The sequence below is a fragment of the Brettanomyces nanus genome, chromosome 4 (assembly GCF_011074865.1).
Source record: "Brettanomyces nanus chromosome 4, complete sequence".
Classification (NCBI taxonomy): domain Eukaryota; kingdom Fungi; phylum Ascomycota; class Pichiomycetes; order Pichiales; family Pichiaceae; genus Brettanomyces; species Brettanomyces nanus.
Genome location: NC_052377.1, coordinates 190,093 through 206,798, shown reverse-complemented (window position 1 = coordinate 206,798; position 16,706 = coordinate 190,093). Strand labels below are relative to the sequence as shown.

Below are 16,706 nucleotides of genomic sequence, written 5' to 3'. Positions count from 1 at the left end.
ATAGATATTCAAATGCCACCGAATTGGCTTTTTAAATTCTCCTCATCTTTCAGCTTTCTTTGCCTTTCTACCTCATCTACTCCTCCGTTGCTTTTCAACTTACTATTACCAACAAAATCTCCCAATTCCTGCTCAAATGCAGTTTTGTTCAACATCTTCCGCTCCATATCTCTTACCTTCTCAGCTTTCAAAATGGCATCCACTCTCTGCCCGTGATCAGGATTTAGACTTTCAACTTCTTGTAGAACCATATTTTTTACATCATGCATCGACACCGATGGGTCCACAACCGGGAGTCTGGGTCCCTTGAGAATATTCGCATTTTTTGCAAGTTCCTCACAACACTTTACAATCAAATCAAATGTCTCATCCGCAGAGCCTAGATCTTCTCCAAGTAATTGAACAATGGTTTCTTGCTCCTTGAAGAATTCCTGTTCTTCCAAGACTGCTGTCAATTCTGATTGCCATCTGTTGTTCCAGTTATTTCTCTCCTTAACCATATACTTTGTAAGCGATTCCAAATTACCCTTGGTAGAACCTAGCTCTTTCTGAATCTGTAGAACTTGTTTCTCTGAAGGACGGCTTCTTCTTTTGGTAATATCCACTTTTAGTACTTCAATAAGGTCTTGCAAATTATCAATTCTACTAACCAATAATTCGCATTCGCTGCTAACTTTTGTTCTGCAATGATCCATGTAAGGATTATTGATAAGACCCGTGGGAGAAAGTGATATCGCCTGTAACTCTTGCACCCAAGTAAGCAAACTACCAACATTATCCGTCAGTTGATCTTTAGTTTTGGCCTGCTGCTGACGAGCCCTAATAAGCTCTGATTTTAACTCGTTGATTTCCCTTTTAAGGGACACCACAACTGTATCATTGATTATGCTGGCTTGTTTACTGTTTTCTTCAGCATCGACTTTATCTTCTTTATCTATTGGTTTTCCGACAGTCAATTTCTCAATCTTTGAGATCTCATCACGCATTAAACCAAATTTATTGTCAAGATGCTGGCAAATCACTGTGGCCAGATCAGGTTGCTGAAGAGAGAGAATGCACCCAGCTTGGATATCCTCTACATTCTCCATTTCATAGCTCACATCCGAAGAAGTCTCCTGTATATAAATAGCTGGATATATCTCACCATTGGGGGAATAATCAAACTTTTGAGTGAACAAAACTTTGATACTGGCGAGAGTAGTCGGTAGTTTCAAGTCAGCTTTCTTGACCTTGTTGCCGATCTTTAGGTATATTCTGCCCTTACCACCCGGTAAATGGTACACAGTAGTAGTACGGCTTGCTTGACTGGTACGAGAGGAATCATCCTCTTCAATGAGGGAGTGGGAGAGTGTTTTATCCAATTCAGATTCCCTGATGTTCTTAATCACCTCTTCTTGTAGTGGACTGGAAGGAAGGGCAGGTTGAGGATCGTTACCATTCGGACTTTTAGTAAGGGTATCTTCATCGGTGGTCGGTAGGGTATATCCAGAAACGGGCGATGATGTGCCGGTACGATTCATAGATATGATCTTGGAAGTCTGGTAAGCAGAGAATCTTTTCGAAGCTCTCCTCATTAAAGCATGGTTATTCTGCAATCGTGCCAGGGGATCCTTTGGAGAAGGTGAAAATAGCATAGATTTGTTTGGAGAAGAGCTCTGCAGATTCTCAGATGATGCTTGTGAATTATTAATAGGAGATATTTTGATTGATGGTGCGCTGTGACTGGATGATGGCGTGCTTAGTGAGTCAGGAAAGGTTTCAGGTACTGAGAGCATGGTAGATGAAGATTTACGAGCCTCTGTAACCCTTTGAAATTCTGCCTGTTTCATTTTGAGTATCTTCATCAAGTCCGTGATGATTTGACCGACTTTTGGAAGAAAGCTATCCAATGATTGTTGTGAAGGTTCCAATATTAGCGATTCTTCAAGAACACCACGAAGCAGCCTAGGAACATCCGTCATATCAGAAACATCAAGTCCAGAGGTAATATAAGATTTTCTGAGCGACTTGAAACTGTCACCAACATGTACGAATCGCTGAGAAACATCAGACACAGAGGCTGTTTTATTGGCCCACGCTGTTAGGGATTGTAGCAATACCTTCGTGGTTGTCAATAGTTGAGCAGTGGCTGTGGGTATTGTTGGAACATGGCCTTTTGACCTTCTTTGGCCAGGAGTTCTTTTGCTAGTGGCCACGTTTCCTGAAGGTGAAGCAGAGACAGATGAATACCTTGAAGGAGTTCTTGGAGATTCTGGTACTGGGGTATGCTCTGCTCTTGAGGATCCTGGAACTGGAGTATGCTCTGCCCTAGACGAGTGAGCAGACATTGCAAGGAGATTTCTTTGAAAGACAAAGCTTTGGGGCAGTTAATGTTTCTGCAGTAAGCTTGTTGAGGAAAACAGTATAAGAGTTATTAAAGGATAAACACTCTGATAGAAGCAGAAAGAGCCTTCCTTGTTCATATCTTATATCTTGAATTGCAATGAGCATGGTTCTTTTTTTTTCTTCTACTAGTTTCTGAGACCCGTTGAAATCGTAAATCTGAGAATCTTATTCTTGTCGAAACGCGAAAAAGAGAATGCGGTATTTGACTGAGTGCGCCCTACGCGATTACTATCGATTATAACGTTTGATCAACAATCGTGTACGAATAGAAATAGGTTTCTTCTCTTGCACATCTCTCATGAAGTATAGTCTGACTAATGGGAGCTCCAAATATCATTTCGGACTCACAATCAGAAGTGGATGATGATACATGCATCACTTGGAATTACATAGAAGCTGCAAACAAGAAGAACGAAGAACAAATATTTAGAAGACAGCAGCATATACTGAAGGATTTGAAACCACTTACTTACGATTTCTCAGATTTACCAACTCAGAGAACGAGGCGTCATGTCTTTTGTCAAAGACATGTCTACACTGCCGATTTATCTGAATACCTCAACTTATCCTCGAGGGAGCAATTGGATACACTTTCAAAAAATGGAAAAAGTGATGAGGAGATTCTATATATGCTCAACAGGAAGTACAAGAAGCTCAGGAAGTTTTATGAGGGACTGGGGATCAAGAGACACCGCTTCAAAAAGAAGAACTTTGACGTTTATTTGGACGACTTCAAGAAGTACCAGACCGGTAGGGATGGGAGAAGTTTCTATGAGATGCAAGACCAGGCATTAGATGATTTGGAAGATCAAAAACGACTGAATGATCTTCTCGAAAAGGAATTGCAGGATGTTGATACAACTGAGGACGAGAACGAGGTAGATACTGACAATGAGAAAGTACCAGAACAATTAGATCCAAATGCATATCTTAATGATAACGAGGATGCCAGTCAGCAGGTTATTATGAGCACAAACAGACGTAGAGGACGTGTTGTCGAAGAGAAAGCGGTTGTAAGTTTATTAAGTGATGACAAAAAGGAGGAAGAAAAGATAAATGAGGCTAAGAGTACGTCTCAGGAGATGATTGTAAGTGCAGGTCACGAGCAATTTGACAAATCTAGATCCTCAACTTTTGACCAACATTTTCCTCCCGATAAGATAGTACCTGTTGTCCAATCTTTTCACTCCACTGACAGGCTTCCATCTTCTCTTTCCAGTAGCCCAGTTGCTCCACTGCGTGTTTCCAGGCGTACTAGACGACACAAATTTTCCCAGGATCATGTGTATGTCACAGACACCGCTGTGCATCTTGGATTAGTCTCTGCATATGTTCTTAACGATATGTATGACTCAAATGAGTCGTATGATCAGGTCATACAATTTCTTGAAGTCTCGTACAAGCACAAAAGAGACCAGAGAGTTGTTAAAGAAATTGGTTTGGGTCCTTTTGCAAAATCGACTTTCCAGTCATATTTGGACGACGAGAATAAGCATCTTATATCTGATGGGCGTCGATTGGTTGTGGGTCAAAATGAACAGGAAGATAGCATGAAGGAATTTTTAAAGAATGATAACTTCGACATCTCTGATGAGGATTATGTGTTCCCCGACGATGAACATTCTACTCATGATCCAAATACTGATACCTACGCTGAATCTGAGGACGATCACGTGTTTGACATTCCTAGTGATTCTAATTCCAGACAGTTGACAACTGGTTTTGCTTCGAGGTCGCTAATATCATCATCGGAGCCTTCTAATGATGATGATAAGTTTATGTTCAGGAATAGACTGTTAAACAAACGGATGGCATTACACGGAATCCTTCCCGCCTCATTTTACAAGGTTTCAGGTGAGCGTGGCTCCAGATCTCACCTAAATGTTTACAAGTCTAAGAGAGGTTTTAATGCGGATAGTGGGCCTCTCTTACCCGGCATTGCCAGACGTAAGAAAGCAGTTCATGCTCAGGTATCTGCACCTTTGGATGAGATGACTCGATTTTTGGCACCAGATAGCGAACCCATCGAGGGGATGGAGGCCGACCCAGCAGAGTATCACAAGGTCAGTAAAACTTTGGAGGACTTGAAAGGTAATACTGATGAATCTGTGTTCCTCATACCATCCGATAGCGAAAATGGCAGTGGCATCAATAGTGATTCTAGTCATGAAATGTCTGAAGTGGAAGATGATGATGATCTGATCACTGTAAACGATTATGATGTATTTATTGATCATATGAGAGATGACATGAATATGGATGGCAGCGCTGAGGAGGACAATAGGACAGGAATGAACTACATGCTTAGCCGAGAACCGAGAAAAAAAGGTGTAACAACAAAAAAGAGAAAGCGTCCATCAAAGGGTTCAAACACTCTAAAAATGAGAAGTTTACCTAAGATGACTCGTCCTGGGGGAAAATATACTAAACCAGGTTTCCATCGTCTTCCGTCTTCGAGATTTAGGAAGCTTTCTGCGAGGAATCATATCTCTTCTTCATCTATCTCTCATCCTGATGTTGTATGGTTGAGTGAACCTGAGGATGGTCATATGACGGTGTATGATGATGGATTTGAAGGTAGTGATGACTCGGTTAAGAAGTCCTTTTTGCTTAATAATTCTCCAACAACCAAGAGCGTTAAGGAAACTGATAATAAGACTAATGAAGGCTATGCTCGGACGTACTGGACTCCCCGTATATCGAAGTCGGGTCAACGTTCGGAGAGGAAGCATGTTCGTCAGGAAACACGGCCCTCTCGGTCCCGAAGATCTCGTGATTCTTATCAGACTTCTGGTGTCTGGAATGCGTCTTCGTTTCAAGACGCGTTTTATTTTGGGAGAAACAAAGTCAATGGTACTCCACAAGTTGAAGGTACTTTCAGTGAACCGTATTCCCAATGTCCAGGTGTGACCCCTAATGAAAGGCTCAAAATTGATGTTAAAAGGCATGCTCCTAGTCGCAATACATTTATTGACACTGTCACCAAGCTTGACAGGGCAGTTAATGAACAGAGACCTCTTGCAACTAGCTTAGATAATATAACTCTTCAGATGTATCAATCTTTACAGCTGAGGTCAAATTCCGTCGTTTATTCAAGGCTGATTCAGGAGTGCTTGAAATTGGAGGGTGACTACTTCAAGGAGGATGATACTGTGTTTGAGTATTGCAGCGTCAGATTCTCTATTTCCTCTTATGGTCCATTTTCTGAATGTCCAGGTTTGATTACGGCCTTGCTTAAAACCATTCAAGCATCGTTAGGTGAGGCTAAAACCATTACCAGGCAGGTGCTTATTGAATTGAGAAAATGCCTGATTCGAATGATTCAGCTTCTTTGGAATCTTAAGCATTCCAGTTTCAATAACTTGAAAGCAGTGGGTCGAATTTTACTTGAATTTGTACGTGAGCAGCAGATTAATTTAAAGAGTGATAAGCTAAAGTTGCTCTGCTTACCGTACCATCTTATATTTATGGACTTACTTCATAAAATTATGAGAAGTGAAAACGATATGGAATATGTCAAGTATGAGAAGGAAGCAGGCGAGCTCGAGAGAGCCTACATTATCTTGTTCTGCTCTATGCCGGCTCCAAAGGTCTACAAGTATTTTAAAGGAGGATCAGATAAGCAGTCTTTTTTCTTTGAAGCTGGATGCTTGTTCTTATCATTATCTCCAAATCCCTGGCAGTATGTTGCTTCGATAGCTATGGTAGAGAAGAAACGCCTTCCAGTTATTAGTGTGGTTAATTTCTTGTACTTTGTTCATTCCCGACTTCCGGTTTTGGTAGACTGGGAGTATTTTATTATGAAGATGGATGCTCTCAAATCTGAATCTGATCCAGAAAAATGGTTGTTGGTATTTCGATCTATCCTTAAAGTGATGCAGGATACATCGTGGACATTTGAGGAAGATTTGTTAGTGAAGATGTACCGTTTGCTCAGCAGCCGCCGGTTTGAGAACATTGGTGCTTTGAGACCTACTATGTTATGGTACTCCACACTTCCTGTCTCTAATGTTTTTTTAGAAAGAGATGGTTGTTTAGACATGTACCTTAAGTTCTTGGTACTGTACGTGAGATCTCGCCTAGACCACTCCAGGGAAGCTAATCTTATGGAAAGGTTAGTTCCTATTGCATCTGTCAAAACGAGTACCATCATGTTGCTCAAAAATAGAGCGAACGTTATGCTTGTTATGTCCTATTTGTTCAGAAAGGATTTTCTTGGACACTTTAGGATGATATTTAAGGCGATCCTTGATTTTAAAACATCAGAATCTTATAAGATTATCTTGGAGCTTCTTTTGGCATTATCAAGATGTTATTTCAGCCTGTTCCAGAAATTGCCTCTTGGTATTATTAGGCACGCGTTGCCTCAAGTCATTTCAGCAGTAAATGAGGGGGGTATTGGCATTGTTATCGTGGCCGAAAGCTTGCGTAACCTAGTGGATTGTTTTGACAATCAGTTAGGTAACGGAATTGATGATCCACGTAAATTACTGCAAACTGTTGACTTGACTTGTATTTTCTTGAAGTTGGAAGTGGTCGGTACCGGTTCCAGAATGACCTATATTCCGAATACTATATTGGCTGTTCTCAAGAGGGTGTTGGAAATAACAGACACAAAAATCTTATTATCAATGGAACCGAAGTTAAAAACGGAGTTGGTGGTATCTTTGAAGTCTGTGATTATGTCCATTTCTTTTAAGAACGATGATCTCAAGGCTAAATGTGTGTTACTATGGATCTATCTTTCTTCTAGGTTGAACGTAACTGCAGGCTCTTTGACATATATTGAGTGGCAGTATTTTGCGGATAGTTCAATTCGCACCAGGTTTGAACTTCCTTTTTACACTGCTTTGCTCAAATACTACAGACCAGTGGATCTCAGATACCTTCATGAGAACTTATTTATGATTTTGATGAAGAACTTGCCAATTGAAGACAATCATTTCTTTTCATCCTTTTTTGTGGCATTGGCTGCCCAAGGATTTATGCACCGGTATGTGACATTTAGAAGTGGATTGGATGTGACCAAATTCTCAGAAAAAGATCTCCGACATTATAAGCAGCAAATTACTGTGAAAATTTTGGCTCAGCTTGTGTTAGAGCTGAAAAAGGTCAATCCAGATGGAAAATTCAGAGATTTTCTCACGGAGTATATCAAGGCCCTTGAAAAGGAGTATACTTTTCACGAGAGAACGACTCTCAATCCTGGAAAGTATAATGTTTATGCCACCCGGATTGTTCGGTACTTGTATACCGTTGTCGGCAAGATGTTGCAGGATCTACCGGAATTTATCATCCTCAAGAGAAAGCTTTCGATTACACAGATATTGTCCTCGTTGAACGAGCAGCTAGAATCGGTGTCTAGCACAAACGAGCTCTACTTGCTCTTGGAAAGCGAGTATATTACGTCTTTGAAATGCAACAAATTTAGGGAGTTCGAGACGGACTTAGTCAACTACTGTCTGAATAATGATGGCTTTATTGACGACGACCAGCGTGTCTCGCCTATTATTGCGTTGTCCACCCTAATTTCCTCGCATGTATCCTTGGTTCTTTTCGATAAGAAATTTTGGTTTCATTTTGGCAACTGGTTTTCCATCTTCACGCATCTTGTCTTGAGTGAGTGCACCTACAATAGTGATGAGATATGGCACATTATTAAAGTGCTAACGCTTCTAACCAAAATATCCGGTACCAGTGAGTATCCCTCTTACACATATCATGAAAATGTTTCGATCATCTGCGTTTATCGGATAATCGAACGTTTGGGAACATATCTCCTAGGTTTTGAGGATATGGTGGAGTTTCTTGAATCTATCGATGTTCTTCGGGGCTTGGATTCAGTAGTGGAATTGTCAGTGGCTAGAGACTTGTTTATATCAATATCGAACGAAGAACTTGATAAGCAGGTGAGAAAAGTTTATTCTGAAAGTGATGCCGTGCTTTCAAGAGTTGTGAAACCAGAAATGCGAGAAGAGATGATCGCATCAAGTCGTCTGGAGAAGAACGAGGTATCGAAGGCCGTGATGGAATATATTACCAATTTCAAAACTTCGGTAGATGTTGCTGCTAATGATTTTAATACTGTCCTGACTCAGAATCTTCAGTTTTTATAGATTTCTTTACTAAATTAATGATACCCTATTGCACGTATAAGACCTAAGAACTTCCCGAAAAGGAAATTTACTGGGATCCAAAATCCTTCATGAAATAATAATTATTTTAAGCGCTTATTGTAAAACTCTCTCGCTGAGTTCTTCTTTCCAAACTCAATGTCATCATCAAAAAATATATCTGCCTTTAACCATAGCGGCAGTTCTCTGGCTGTATCAGCTATATTAGACGACTACGGAGAGCCGGAAAGTTTAACAGAAGAGAATTATGAAAATAATGATTTCACAGAAGAGTCTACAGCCAAGGAGGGTGAAGACTCTATTCATGTAAGACCACTTCTTGCAGCACAGAAGAGTCAGTTGCAAGTTCTTCCGGAATGCATTCCTGGATCCAGTTATCCAGAAATGGTTTTACTCAATACGAGTTCTCCAGCCAAGAGAACCAAGCAGAAGGGGAAGAACGGCATTTCTCCTACTAGTGGTTCGGCCTATTCTAACTTGCAGAGGTATAAAGCTTTTAAAGAGCCGTCAAGTGATATCTCCAATTCCAAAGCTTCTCATAAGGAGTCATTCGAACATCTCAATTTAGTCAGCCCAACAGAAACTGAAGAGGACGCATCATCTTCCGGGACCTATGCGGGAACATTACGAGAAGCGAAAACAGTTGGAGTTGACACTGCAGAGAAATCAAATAAAGGACAAGAATCCTTAGAAGAAAATGGTTTCCTCCCCAAATCCTATGCATTCTCTGAGAATAATCAGAATGTCGGGTCGCAGACACCTCACGTAAAGTATCCGCAGCAAGAAACCTCCAAATTTCAAGATAAATCACCAAAACTACAAATAGAAGACACTCTCGAGAATCAACTGGGAGACGTTCAGGACGAGGAGAATGGTGAAAACGACAGAACCGGAAAAGCATCTAGATTTCCAGAGATCAATCTGTGGAAATATGTCTGTCTTGGAGTTCTAGGTGGACTGATACTTGTCTATTTAATAGCCGTGGCAGTAAGAATCCTTGATGTGACACTTAATCCAAATAAAAGTGCTCAACCAGAAAACTTCATTCAAAGCTTTGAGAGGTTTGATAACTTAACCAAGCAGGAGATAGTTTCGTATATACTCGAAAACTATAGTGGAATGAGTGACGTTGTTGTAGAAAAAAAGAATAAGAGTGGACCTGGTGCCAATACTACGCATTGGATAGGTATCGAAAATTCTTTTGAAAACATCAACCATGCATACCGTTCTGACAAGGAGATTGAGCTGCTCATGACCTCGGATAACTTGCATCAAGTTTTCCATAGTCTTGCTTATGCTCCCAAAGGAGTTATGGAGCCGCAATGTGGCGTGACCCAAAGAGATGTTATTCTCGACGTAGCAAGATTGTCTATGGTAACCAATAAGATACGAACTTATGGAACCCAATGCAACCAAGCAGAGTATATTCTCAAAGCAATTCAGGATCTTGGAGTTAACATGACTTTAAGTTTAGGCGTATGGGTCGCCGAGGACGATTATGTGAATTGGAGACAAATGGATGAAATGAAGTATCTTCTCAAAACATATCCAAGAGACATGTTTGACGCTATATTTGTTGGCAATGAGGTTCTTTTCCGTGAGGACAAGTTTCCAGAAGAATTGGTTCAGTTAATAACAGAAGCTAAGAACTATGCTATTTCCCTAGGATACGCAGATTTACCTGTTGGTACTTCTGAATTGGGATCTCTTGTGAACGAGAAAGTAATGGAGGCCTCTGATTTCTTTGGCATAAATATACATCCATTTTTTGGGGGTGTTAATGCCAGTTCCGGAACTAACTGGGTACTTGAGTACTACAAGCAGCAAGTGGTTCCGTTAATAAATCCTCAATACAACAAGAAAATTGTGATAAGCGAGGTTGGTTGGCCTTACAAAGGAGGATCGTATCAAGGTGCTGATGCCACTCCCGAAGATATGCAGAAGTTCCTAAATGATTGGATTTGCAAAGTGCCTCAAGATAAGTATCATACTATCTATTTCGAAGCATTTAATGAACCATGGAAAAGTATATTCTATGAAGAGGGTAGAGAATGGGAAACTGAATGGGGGTTCTTCACTGAGGACAGAAAGCTCAAGCCAGGAATATCTTTACCAATATGCGATTAGTACAAGTATATACGTGAGGAATAGAAAAAAGAAAACTTAAAAGCATATGTAGAGCATACTCAGTTGGTCTTAAGCTTCGATTCAGGCGTGGTGCACATTACAAAAATTTTGTAGTTACACCAAAGCCAGAAGAGCATGAAGCATCCGAAAGAAAGAACTACATTTCCAATAATCCAAATATGAGGCAGAGATCGTGGTGGTTGAACAAACGCATCGGCAATGTGTAGTGCAGAAGCTGCGAGGTAAGAAGTGACAATGACCAAACTCCAGAACCAATTATGAGGAAGAACAGGTGTAGCAAGGTCCCTATACTTAACAGGCAACTTGATCATCCTTAGAAACCTTCTGATCCAGCTTAAGTTACCCATTAACCAATTACTTAAAACACCCAAGACAAAATATTGGATAATTAGGTTGTCTCTCTTAAGTAAAGGCCACATGGAAAATAGTGCAACATTACAGAACCAACAAACCATTGAGATAACATCAGGATCAACTTCGTTCAAAAGCAGTACAATAGGCATCCAAGGAAGCAAAATAGTCTTTTCATGGACCTGGAAAGAGAACAAATAAAAAGCCATAGAACAAGAAGCTAAGCACCAGGCAATAAGCTCTTTTCTACGATTGAAAAAGATGACCAAACTAGAGGGTAGAATTCCTAATAGAGTGAGTGCTAAAGACATAGCCTTAAGCTGCTCTGAGGTGAATAGTTTCTTGTATTTGATAACAATGTTAGTAGCACACCAGAAATTAGCGACTTTATCTTCAAATAGGCCCCTATCAAATGGAAACATACGGATCAAGATCTGTTGAGGTTGACCGAGACCTCCAAAAATAAGGAAAGGAGCTATTTGCACGCCTAGAGTAACAATAACACAAAGTCCAATAGATATAAGTCTCTGCAAATCAAATGAGTGGGTGTCAGAAGACCACGTGCAGGCACTTAACATGTAAAAGAAGAAAATTGGAGCATAGTATAGTCCCATTTGCTTAAAGCTGAACGAGAGGACATATAAGATAGCAGCCAAACAGTAGTTATCGTATAGAAGGTGGACCACGGCCAGCAAAGACAAACCTAGCATAACAGAATTGTATTGAAAATGACCGTGGTCAATAATAATCAAAACTGGTTGGTATAGTATGGCTGCCGAGATAATCGTTTGGTCAATGGTAGTGACCTTTCTATAGTATCTTCCCATCCAACGAGTGAACATCTGAACTGCAGGAATATATATGGCTAACTCAGCTATAAGCGCAGTTATGCGGAGATACGACTTCAGGTCTGCAGTTTCAAGACCACGTGAAGTATTTAGTGCAAACCAAGAGGGATCAATGAAAGAGCCCAACTTTCCCATTAACCATGAATGATAGGCAGTTAACGGGGGGTAATCCAATCCCCAATACTGAAGATCGTAAAAATACCATTCAGAAATGGGAAGATGATTAGTGATCTCCATCCAATGCCTTTGCGCTTCAAAGTCGCCATACATTGGAGGAGTAGCCTCTCCAGAGTAGGGACCAATACCAACAGCAGATCGCACTATGAGAGCGAATACAATGATAATATATCGGGCCACCCATTGGTTCTGGGCCTTTCTAAAAGGTATAAGAAAGTCATTCAAGGGCGAACTTTTGAACAACGAAACGATTCGGGCCATTTGTACACAATGCCAAAGACAAGAGAGAATGAAGTTTAGTCTTTGATGCGATGAAAGACAAAACGCGAAAAATCGCCAGTTTGAAACGATTCGAATGAGCGAGGATGACTTTAGACCAAAAGAGAGAGAGAAGATAATTCACTAAATATGTAACCTACTTACAGTATTTATATAGTTCCTCACCCTTATCCCCCACAATCTCCTTGATAGCAGCAATAATCTTAGGATGTAAAGTAGAAGTGGAAGCAATAACGCCCTGGCTGTTCAATGTTCTTCCATAGCCAAAGTCCAAGTCATTTCCATACATGTCAGTGACTTTTCCACCGGCCTCATTGACCAAAAGCCAGCCAGAAGCGTGATCCCAAATCTTTTCTCGGTAATCAACGTTCCTTGGTAATCTTAGGTATATTTCAGCATCACCGTTGGCAACGGCACAGTACTTGACTTGGGAGTCAAGGTTAACAGAAGGCTGAGAAATTCCAAGCTTTTGCTTGATTAGAGCCTGCAACTCGTGTGAGGAGTGTCCCTTTTCGACTCCCTCAACCACTCTGGACTGCGAAACGTCAAATTCATTGTGCAAATGGATCCGCTTAGAAGAATTGAATGAAATATTGACCTCTTCCGCCAAGTCTTGGAAATAAGAGCCATGACCCCTGATGGAAGTATAGATACCACCACGCTTACTTGATGAATTTCTCAACTCATGAGGCAAATTGGGGCAGCCAATTACCCCAACCTGCACTTGTCCGTCAACAATTAGGGCCAAGCACACAGCGTATTGATCTCCTCGAAGAAATCCTTTAGTACCATCAATGGGATCAAGTGCCCAAAATCTTCCCTTACGACCTCCTTTTGAATCTCCCTTGTCAACAGAGTTGCACAATTGATCAGCATTGTCAATGGTGCCAAGAATATCGTTGAACTTTGAGTCCTGCTTCTGGACCCAGCTAACCTCCTTCAAAATAGATGCTTCCAAATGCTGAGATTTGATTAGACTGGAGTTCTCTTCACCAACCACTTGATCTTGTGGGAAGTTCTTTAAAATTGAGTTGATTACAATGGCCTGAGCTCCGAAATCTCCAATGGTAACTGGTGATCTATCTTGCTTGCTGATACCCTTTTGGAGGTGCTCGTCAGCTATTTTCTTGGTAAGAATTGAGGCTCTACGAACAGCCAATTGTGCAACATATGTCTCTTTAGAATACGGAATTTCACTCATGATTGAACGTATATTCCTTAGCATAAAGAAGAGAAATCAAGCGGTGACCTCTTCAAAGGAAAAAAATGGGTGATTTCCAATGACCACCCAGACTCCGAATATTCAACGCTACTGTTGAAATATCACGTGATGAAAGGAAGCAAGGGTAAGAATATGCAACTGGCATTTGAGCAGGGAAGTCAAACCAAGTCAATAAAATTGATAGAAATGTAGAAGATGCTGTAATCTCTCAGCTTGATGACCTTCCGAAGACAATGCTCTGATATCTTCGTACTGCTCGTTCCGCGAGTAGGAGATCCAAAGTCTTGAGTGGCCTTGAGGAATATAAAGGAATATCTGCAAGTCTCCACATTTTTCATCCCGTTGCACTAATTAGCTTTTCTTAAGTACAAATCGCATGTCTGATCTCAATCCTAAGAGCAAGACACTGGACTTTGGCGGCTCGGTTGGTGCCCTAATATTGACCATCTTCCTTCCCCTAGTAGTCCTTGGTCTTTACCTATGCAGTAACCAGCAATATCATTTAGATGGCGTGAATCTTGATTCCGAAAAGATCATAGAGATTGTAAAATCCGAATTGATCGATAATTGGGCCAACTACTTTTGCAACAAGACATGTTGGATTGCATATTTATGTTGGTTTTTCGGTCTAGCTATTTTGGATCTTATCATTCCTGGGACATGGAAGCAAGGGGTTGAAATGAGAGATGGCACCAAATTATGGTACTTGATCAACGGCAAAGAACTCAGTTTAGCCTTATTTGCTTTGCTATTTAGCAGAACGTGGTTCACTGGCAGCGGATTTACATTACCCGAACTTTCCTTTCTATACGATAACACGTTACCGCTTATGATCACTACATGGGAGTTCTCCCTATGTTTAGCCACTTTATGTTACATCTTGTCATTTGTTCCGTTATTCAGTCCAAATGGAAAGGGAACAAGGGAACGAATTTTGGCGTTGGGTGGTAATTCTGGTCAGCCATTGTTCGACTGGTTTATCGGCCGTGAATTGAACCCAAGAATAGGTCTTTGGGATATCAAGCTTTACTGTGAGTTGAGACCTGGAATGCTGCTATGGTTCCTTTTGAATTTGTCATGCCTTCAACAGCAGTACCAAAAACTTGGATATGTGACCAACTCTATGTTTTTGACGAACTTCTTACAGGCTTTCTACATTTTTGATGGTGTCTTCAATGAGGAAGGATGCTTAACTATGATGGATACCACAACAGATGGATTTGGATTTATGCTTGCCTTTGGAGATCTTTGCTGGCTTCCGTTCTCTTACTCTTTGCAAGCACGTTACTTGTCCTTGGTTGAAGTAAACCTTCCAACTTGGGCAGCAATTGGCATTGTGTTGATCATGTTGCTTGGATTCTGGATCTTCAAGTCCTCTAACAATCAAAAGTCGGCCTTCAGACAAGGAAAGCTACCACAAATGAAATTTATTCAAACTGATAGGAGTACTAAGCTTTTGGTTGATGGATGGTGGGGGATGGCTCAGCATATTAACTATTTCGGCGATATATTGATTGCATCGAGCTGGTGTTTACCTACCGGTTTCAACACCCCGTTAACTTATTTCTACGTTATCTATTTCACCTGCCTTCTTCTACACAGACAGAAAAGAGATGAAGAAAAGTGTAGTGATAAGTATAAGAAAGACTGGCAACAATACAAGAAACAAGTGCCTTGGAAAATAGTGCCATATATGTATTGAGAAGCATTATCTATTTAATTCATTTTTTTTTTCTCTGTCTTGTCTTGTCTTACTGAGTTTTCTTGGACATATTAACCGGCTTCTCAAAGGCACCATAACTGATCTGAATACTGTTAAGCCATGAGAATGCCACGGCGATGATAGTGAAGAGGAATCCACTAACAATGATCGCCATCCACAATCCAGACGAGAAGAAGGTGTATTTATCAAATAAGGAGCCTTCCGGAGGAACGTATTTTTTCTTGCCTTTACTGTTAGTATCAACTTCTTCGTCTTCTTCATATGCATGAACTGGTTCATCGGAACTACCTTCCTCTGCCATCATCTGGTTAATCTCCAGAAATGATTCATCCAACTCTTGTTGTAATTTTTCTAGGTCTTCCTCCTCCTCCTTCTCATCTTCTTCATCGTCTCTTTTACCAAAGATAGCAAAGCTACTCAGTTTCTGCGAGGCCAATTTAAAAACGCTATCGGGCTTTTCAAAGCTCGGCAATCCCTGTACGATGAGGTTTTCAGGTGAATAGACCAATGCCAATGCTTTAAGACTCTCAGCCAATTGACTCTTGTCCTGGCTATAGAAGTCAATAATATTAACCCTAGAATCACTGTTAAGCAACTTGTCTATCCATTGTTCAGTGCTAACACCTTTTGAATTTATATGAGTGATACCATTTGAGCACGAACCTGACACTAGAAGATCGTCTTGATCTTTTTTGTTGTAAATAACGTGGTCCGCCAACTTGGCAAGAGGGTGTGTGGGCGATTTGAGTCCTGCAATTAGATCTTGAATATTGCTGATTTCATCAAGTCTTTGGATTCTTAAGTATAAGAGCTTATCATCATCATCGGACGACCCACAAATCTTTTCTGAAAGCTGTGAAACTGTTTTCTGCGCATCTTTCATCCTTGTAATGTAGCGATATTCATCCGTACTGTATAACGGTGATGACACCAACAAAGGAGCCGTGTTTTCAAACGACGATCCCGCAGAAATTGACAATGGCTGAAGAGCCACCAATCTCAATGCAAAAAACCCAAATTTCATGTTACTAGAGGCAAGCGATGTACTATAGGAGAAAGATAAACGAAGATGGCTGTAATCAGTCTCCTTAACTTTCTGCTGAGATAACCTACCCTACCCCCTCAAGAAAATAATGATTTCTCGGCCGGGTAACAACAGCTATTTCTTCCTAACTCTTAGCATTGTACATGAATTCCGAGTCAAGTGTAACCCTGACCGGTCTTTCCAAGGAGGTTACAGAGGCGGAATTGTACCAGTTATGCTCTTCGTTTGGAAAAATCGTGGACTTGGCATTAATAAGGGACAAAAAAGTATGTACCGTCCAATTCGAAAGTAGTGACGATGCTTTTGAGTGCCTTCGCAACCTTAATGGATTCCAGATAAACGGACGCTCCATCAGAACCACCAAATCAGCATGACCTACAACGATTTCTAGCTA

At 40.8% G+C, this 16,706-nt stretch overlaps 7 protein-coding genes across 7 annotated transcripts; 3 read left to right on the top strand and 4 right to left on the bottom strand.

The window, feature by feature from the left end:
* Nucleotides 1-8: 8 nt before the first annotated feature.
* On the bottom strand, nt 9-2,026 carry FOA43_003307 (uncharacterized protein; the record flags this gene model as incomplete). The annotated part of the gene is given in 2 exon segments (XM_038923558.1): nt 9-2,006; nt 2,021-2,026. The coding sequence occupies 2 exon segments, from the start codon at nt 2,024-2,026 to the stop codon at nt 9-11; spliced, it is 2,004 nt and encodes a 667-aa protein (XP_038779486.1).
* A 676-nt stretch (nt 2,027-2,702) lies between these two features.
* FOA43_003306 (uncharacterized protein) lies at nt 2,703-8,501 on the top strand (the record flags this gene model as incomplete). Its single annotated transcript, XM_038923557.1, has 1 exon — nt 2,703-8,501. The coding sequence occupies one exon, from the start codon at nt 2,703-2,705 to the stop codon at nt 8,499-8,501; it is 5,799 nt and encodes a 1,932-aa protein (XP_038779485.1).
* A 156-nt stretch (nt 8,502-8,657) lies between these two features.
* Nucleotides 8,658-10,646, top strand: FOA43_003305 (uncharacterized protein; the record flags this gene model as incomplete). The annotated part of the gene is made up of 1 exon (XM_038923556.1): nt 8,658-10,646. One exon carries the CDS (start codon nt 8,658-8,660, stop codon nt 10,644-10,646), a length of 1,989 nt encoding a protein of 662 aa, XP_038779484.1.
* Nucleotides 10,647-10,705: 59 nt separating this feature from the next.
* On the bottom strand, nt 10,706-12,304 carry FOA43_003304 (uncharacterized protein; the record flags this gene model as incomplete). The annotated part of the gene is made up of 1 exon (XM_038923555.1): nt 10,706-12,304. One exon carries the CDS (start codon nt 12,302-12,304, stop codon nt 10,706-10,708), a length of 1,599 nt encoding a protein of 532 aa, XP_038779483.1.
* Nucleotides 12,305-12,458: 154 nt separating this feature from the next.
* Nucleotides 12,459-13,523, bottom strand: FOA43_003303 (uncharacterized protein; the record flags this gene model as incomplete). Its single annotated transcript, XM_038923554.1, has 1 exon — nt 12,459-13,523. One exon carries the CDS (start codon nt 13,521-13,523, stop codon nt 12,459-12,461), a length of 1,065 nt encoding a protein of 354 aa, XP_038779482.1.
* A 397-nt stretch (nt 13,524-13,920) lies between these two features.
* On the top strand, nt 13,921-15,246 carry FOA43_003302 (uncharacterized protein; the record flags this gene model as incomplete). The annotated part of the gene is made up of 1 exon (XM_038923553.1): nt 13,921-15,246. The coding sequence occupies one exon, from the start codon at nt 13,921-13,923 to the stop codon at nt 15,244-15,246; it is 1,326 nt and encodes a 441-aa protein (XP_038779481.1).
* A 49-nt stretch (nt 15,247-15,295) lies between these two features.
* FOA43_003301 (uncharacterized protein) lies at nt 15,296-16,450 on the bottom strand (the record flags this gene model as incomplete). Its single annotated transcript, XM_038923552.1, has 3 exons — nt 15,296-16,313; nt 16,381-16,388; nt 16,442-16,450. 3 exons carry the CDS (start codon nt 16,448-16,450, stop codon nt 15,296-15,298), a joined length of 1,035 nt encoding a protein of 344 aa, XP_038779480.1.
* Between the last annotated feature and the right edge of the window lie 256 nt (nt 16,451-16,706).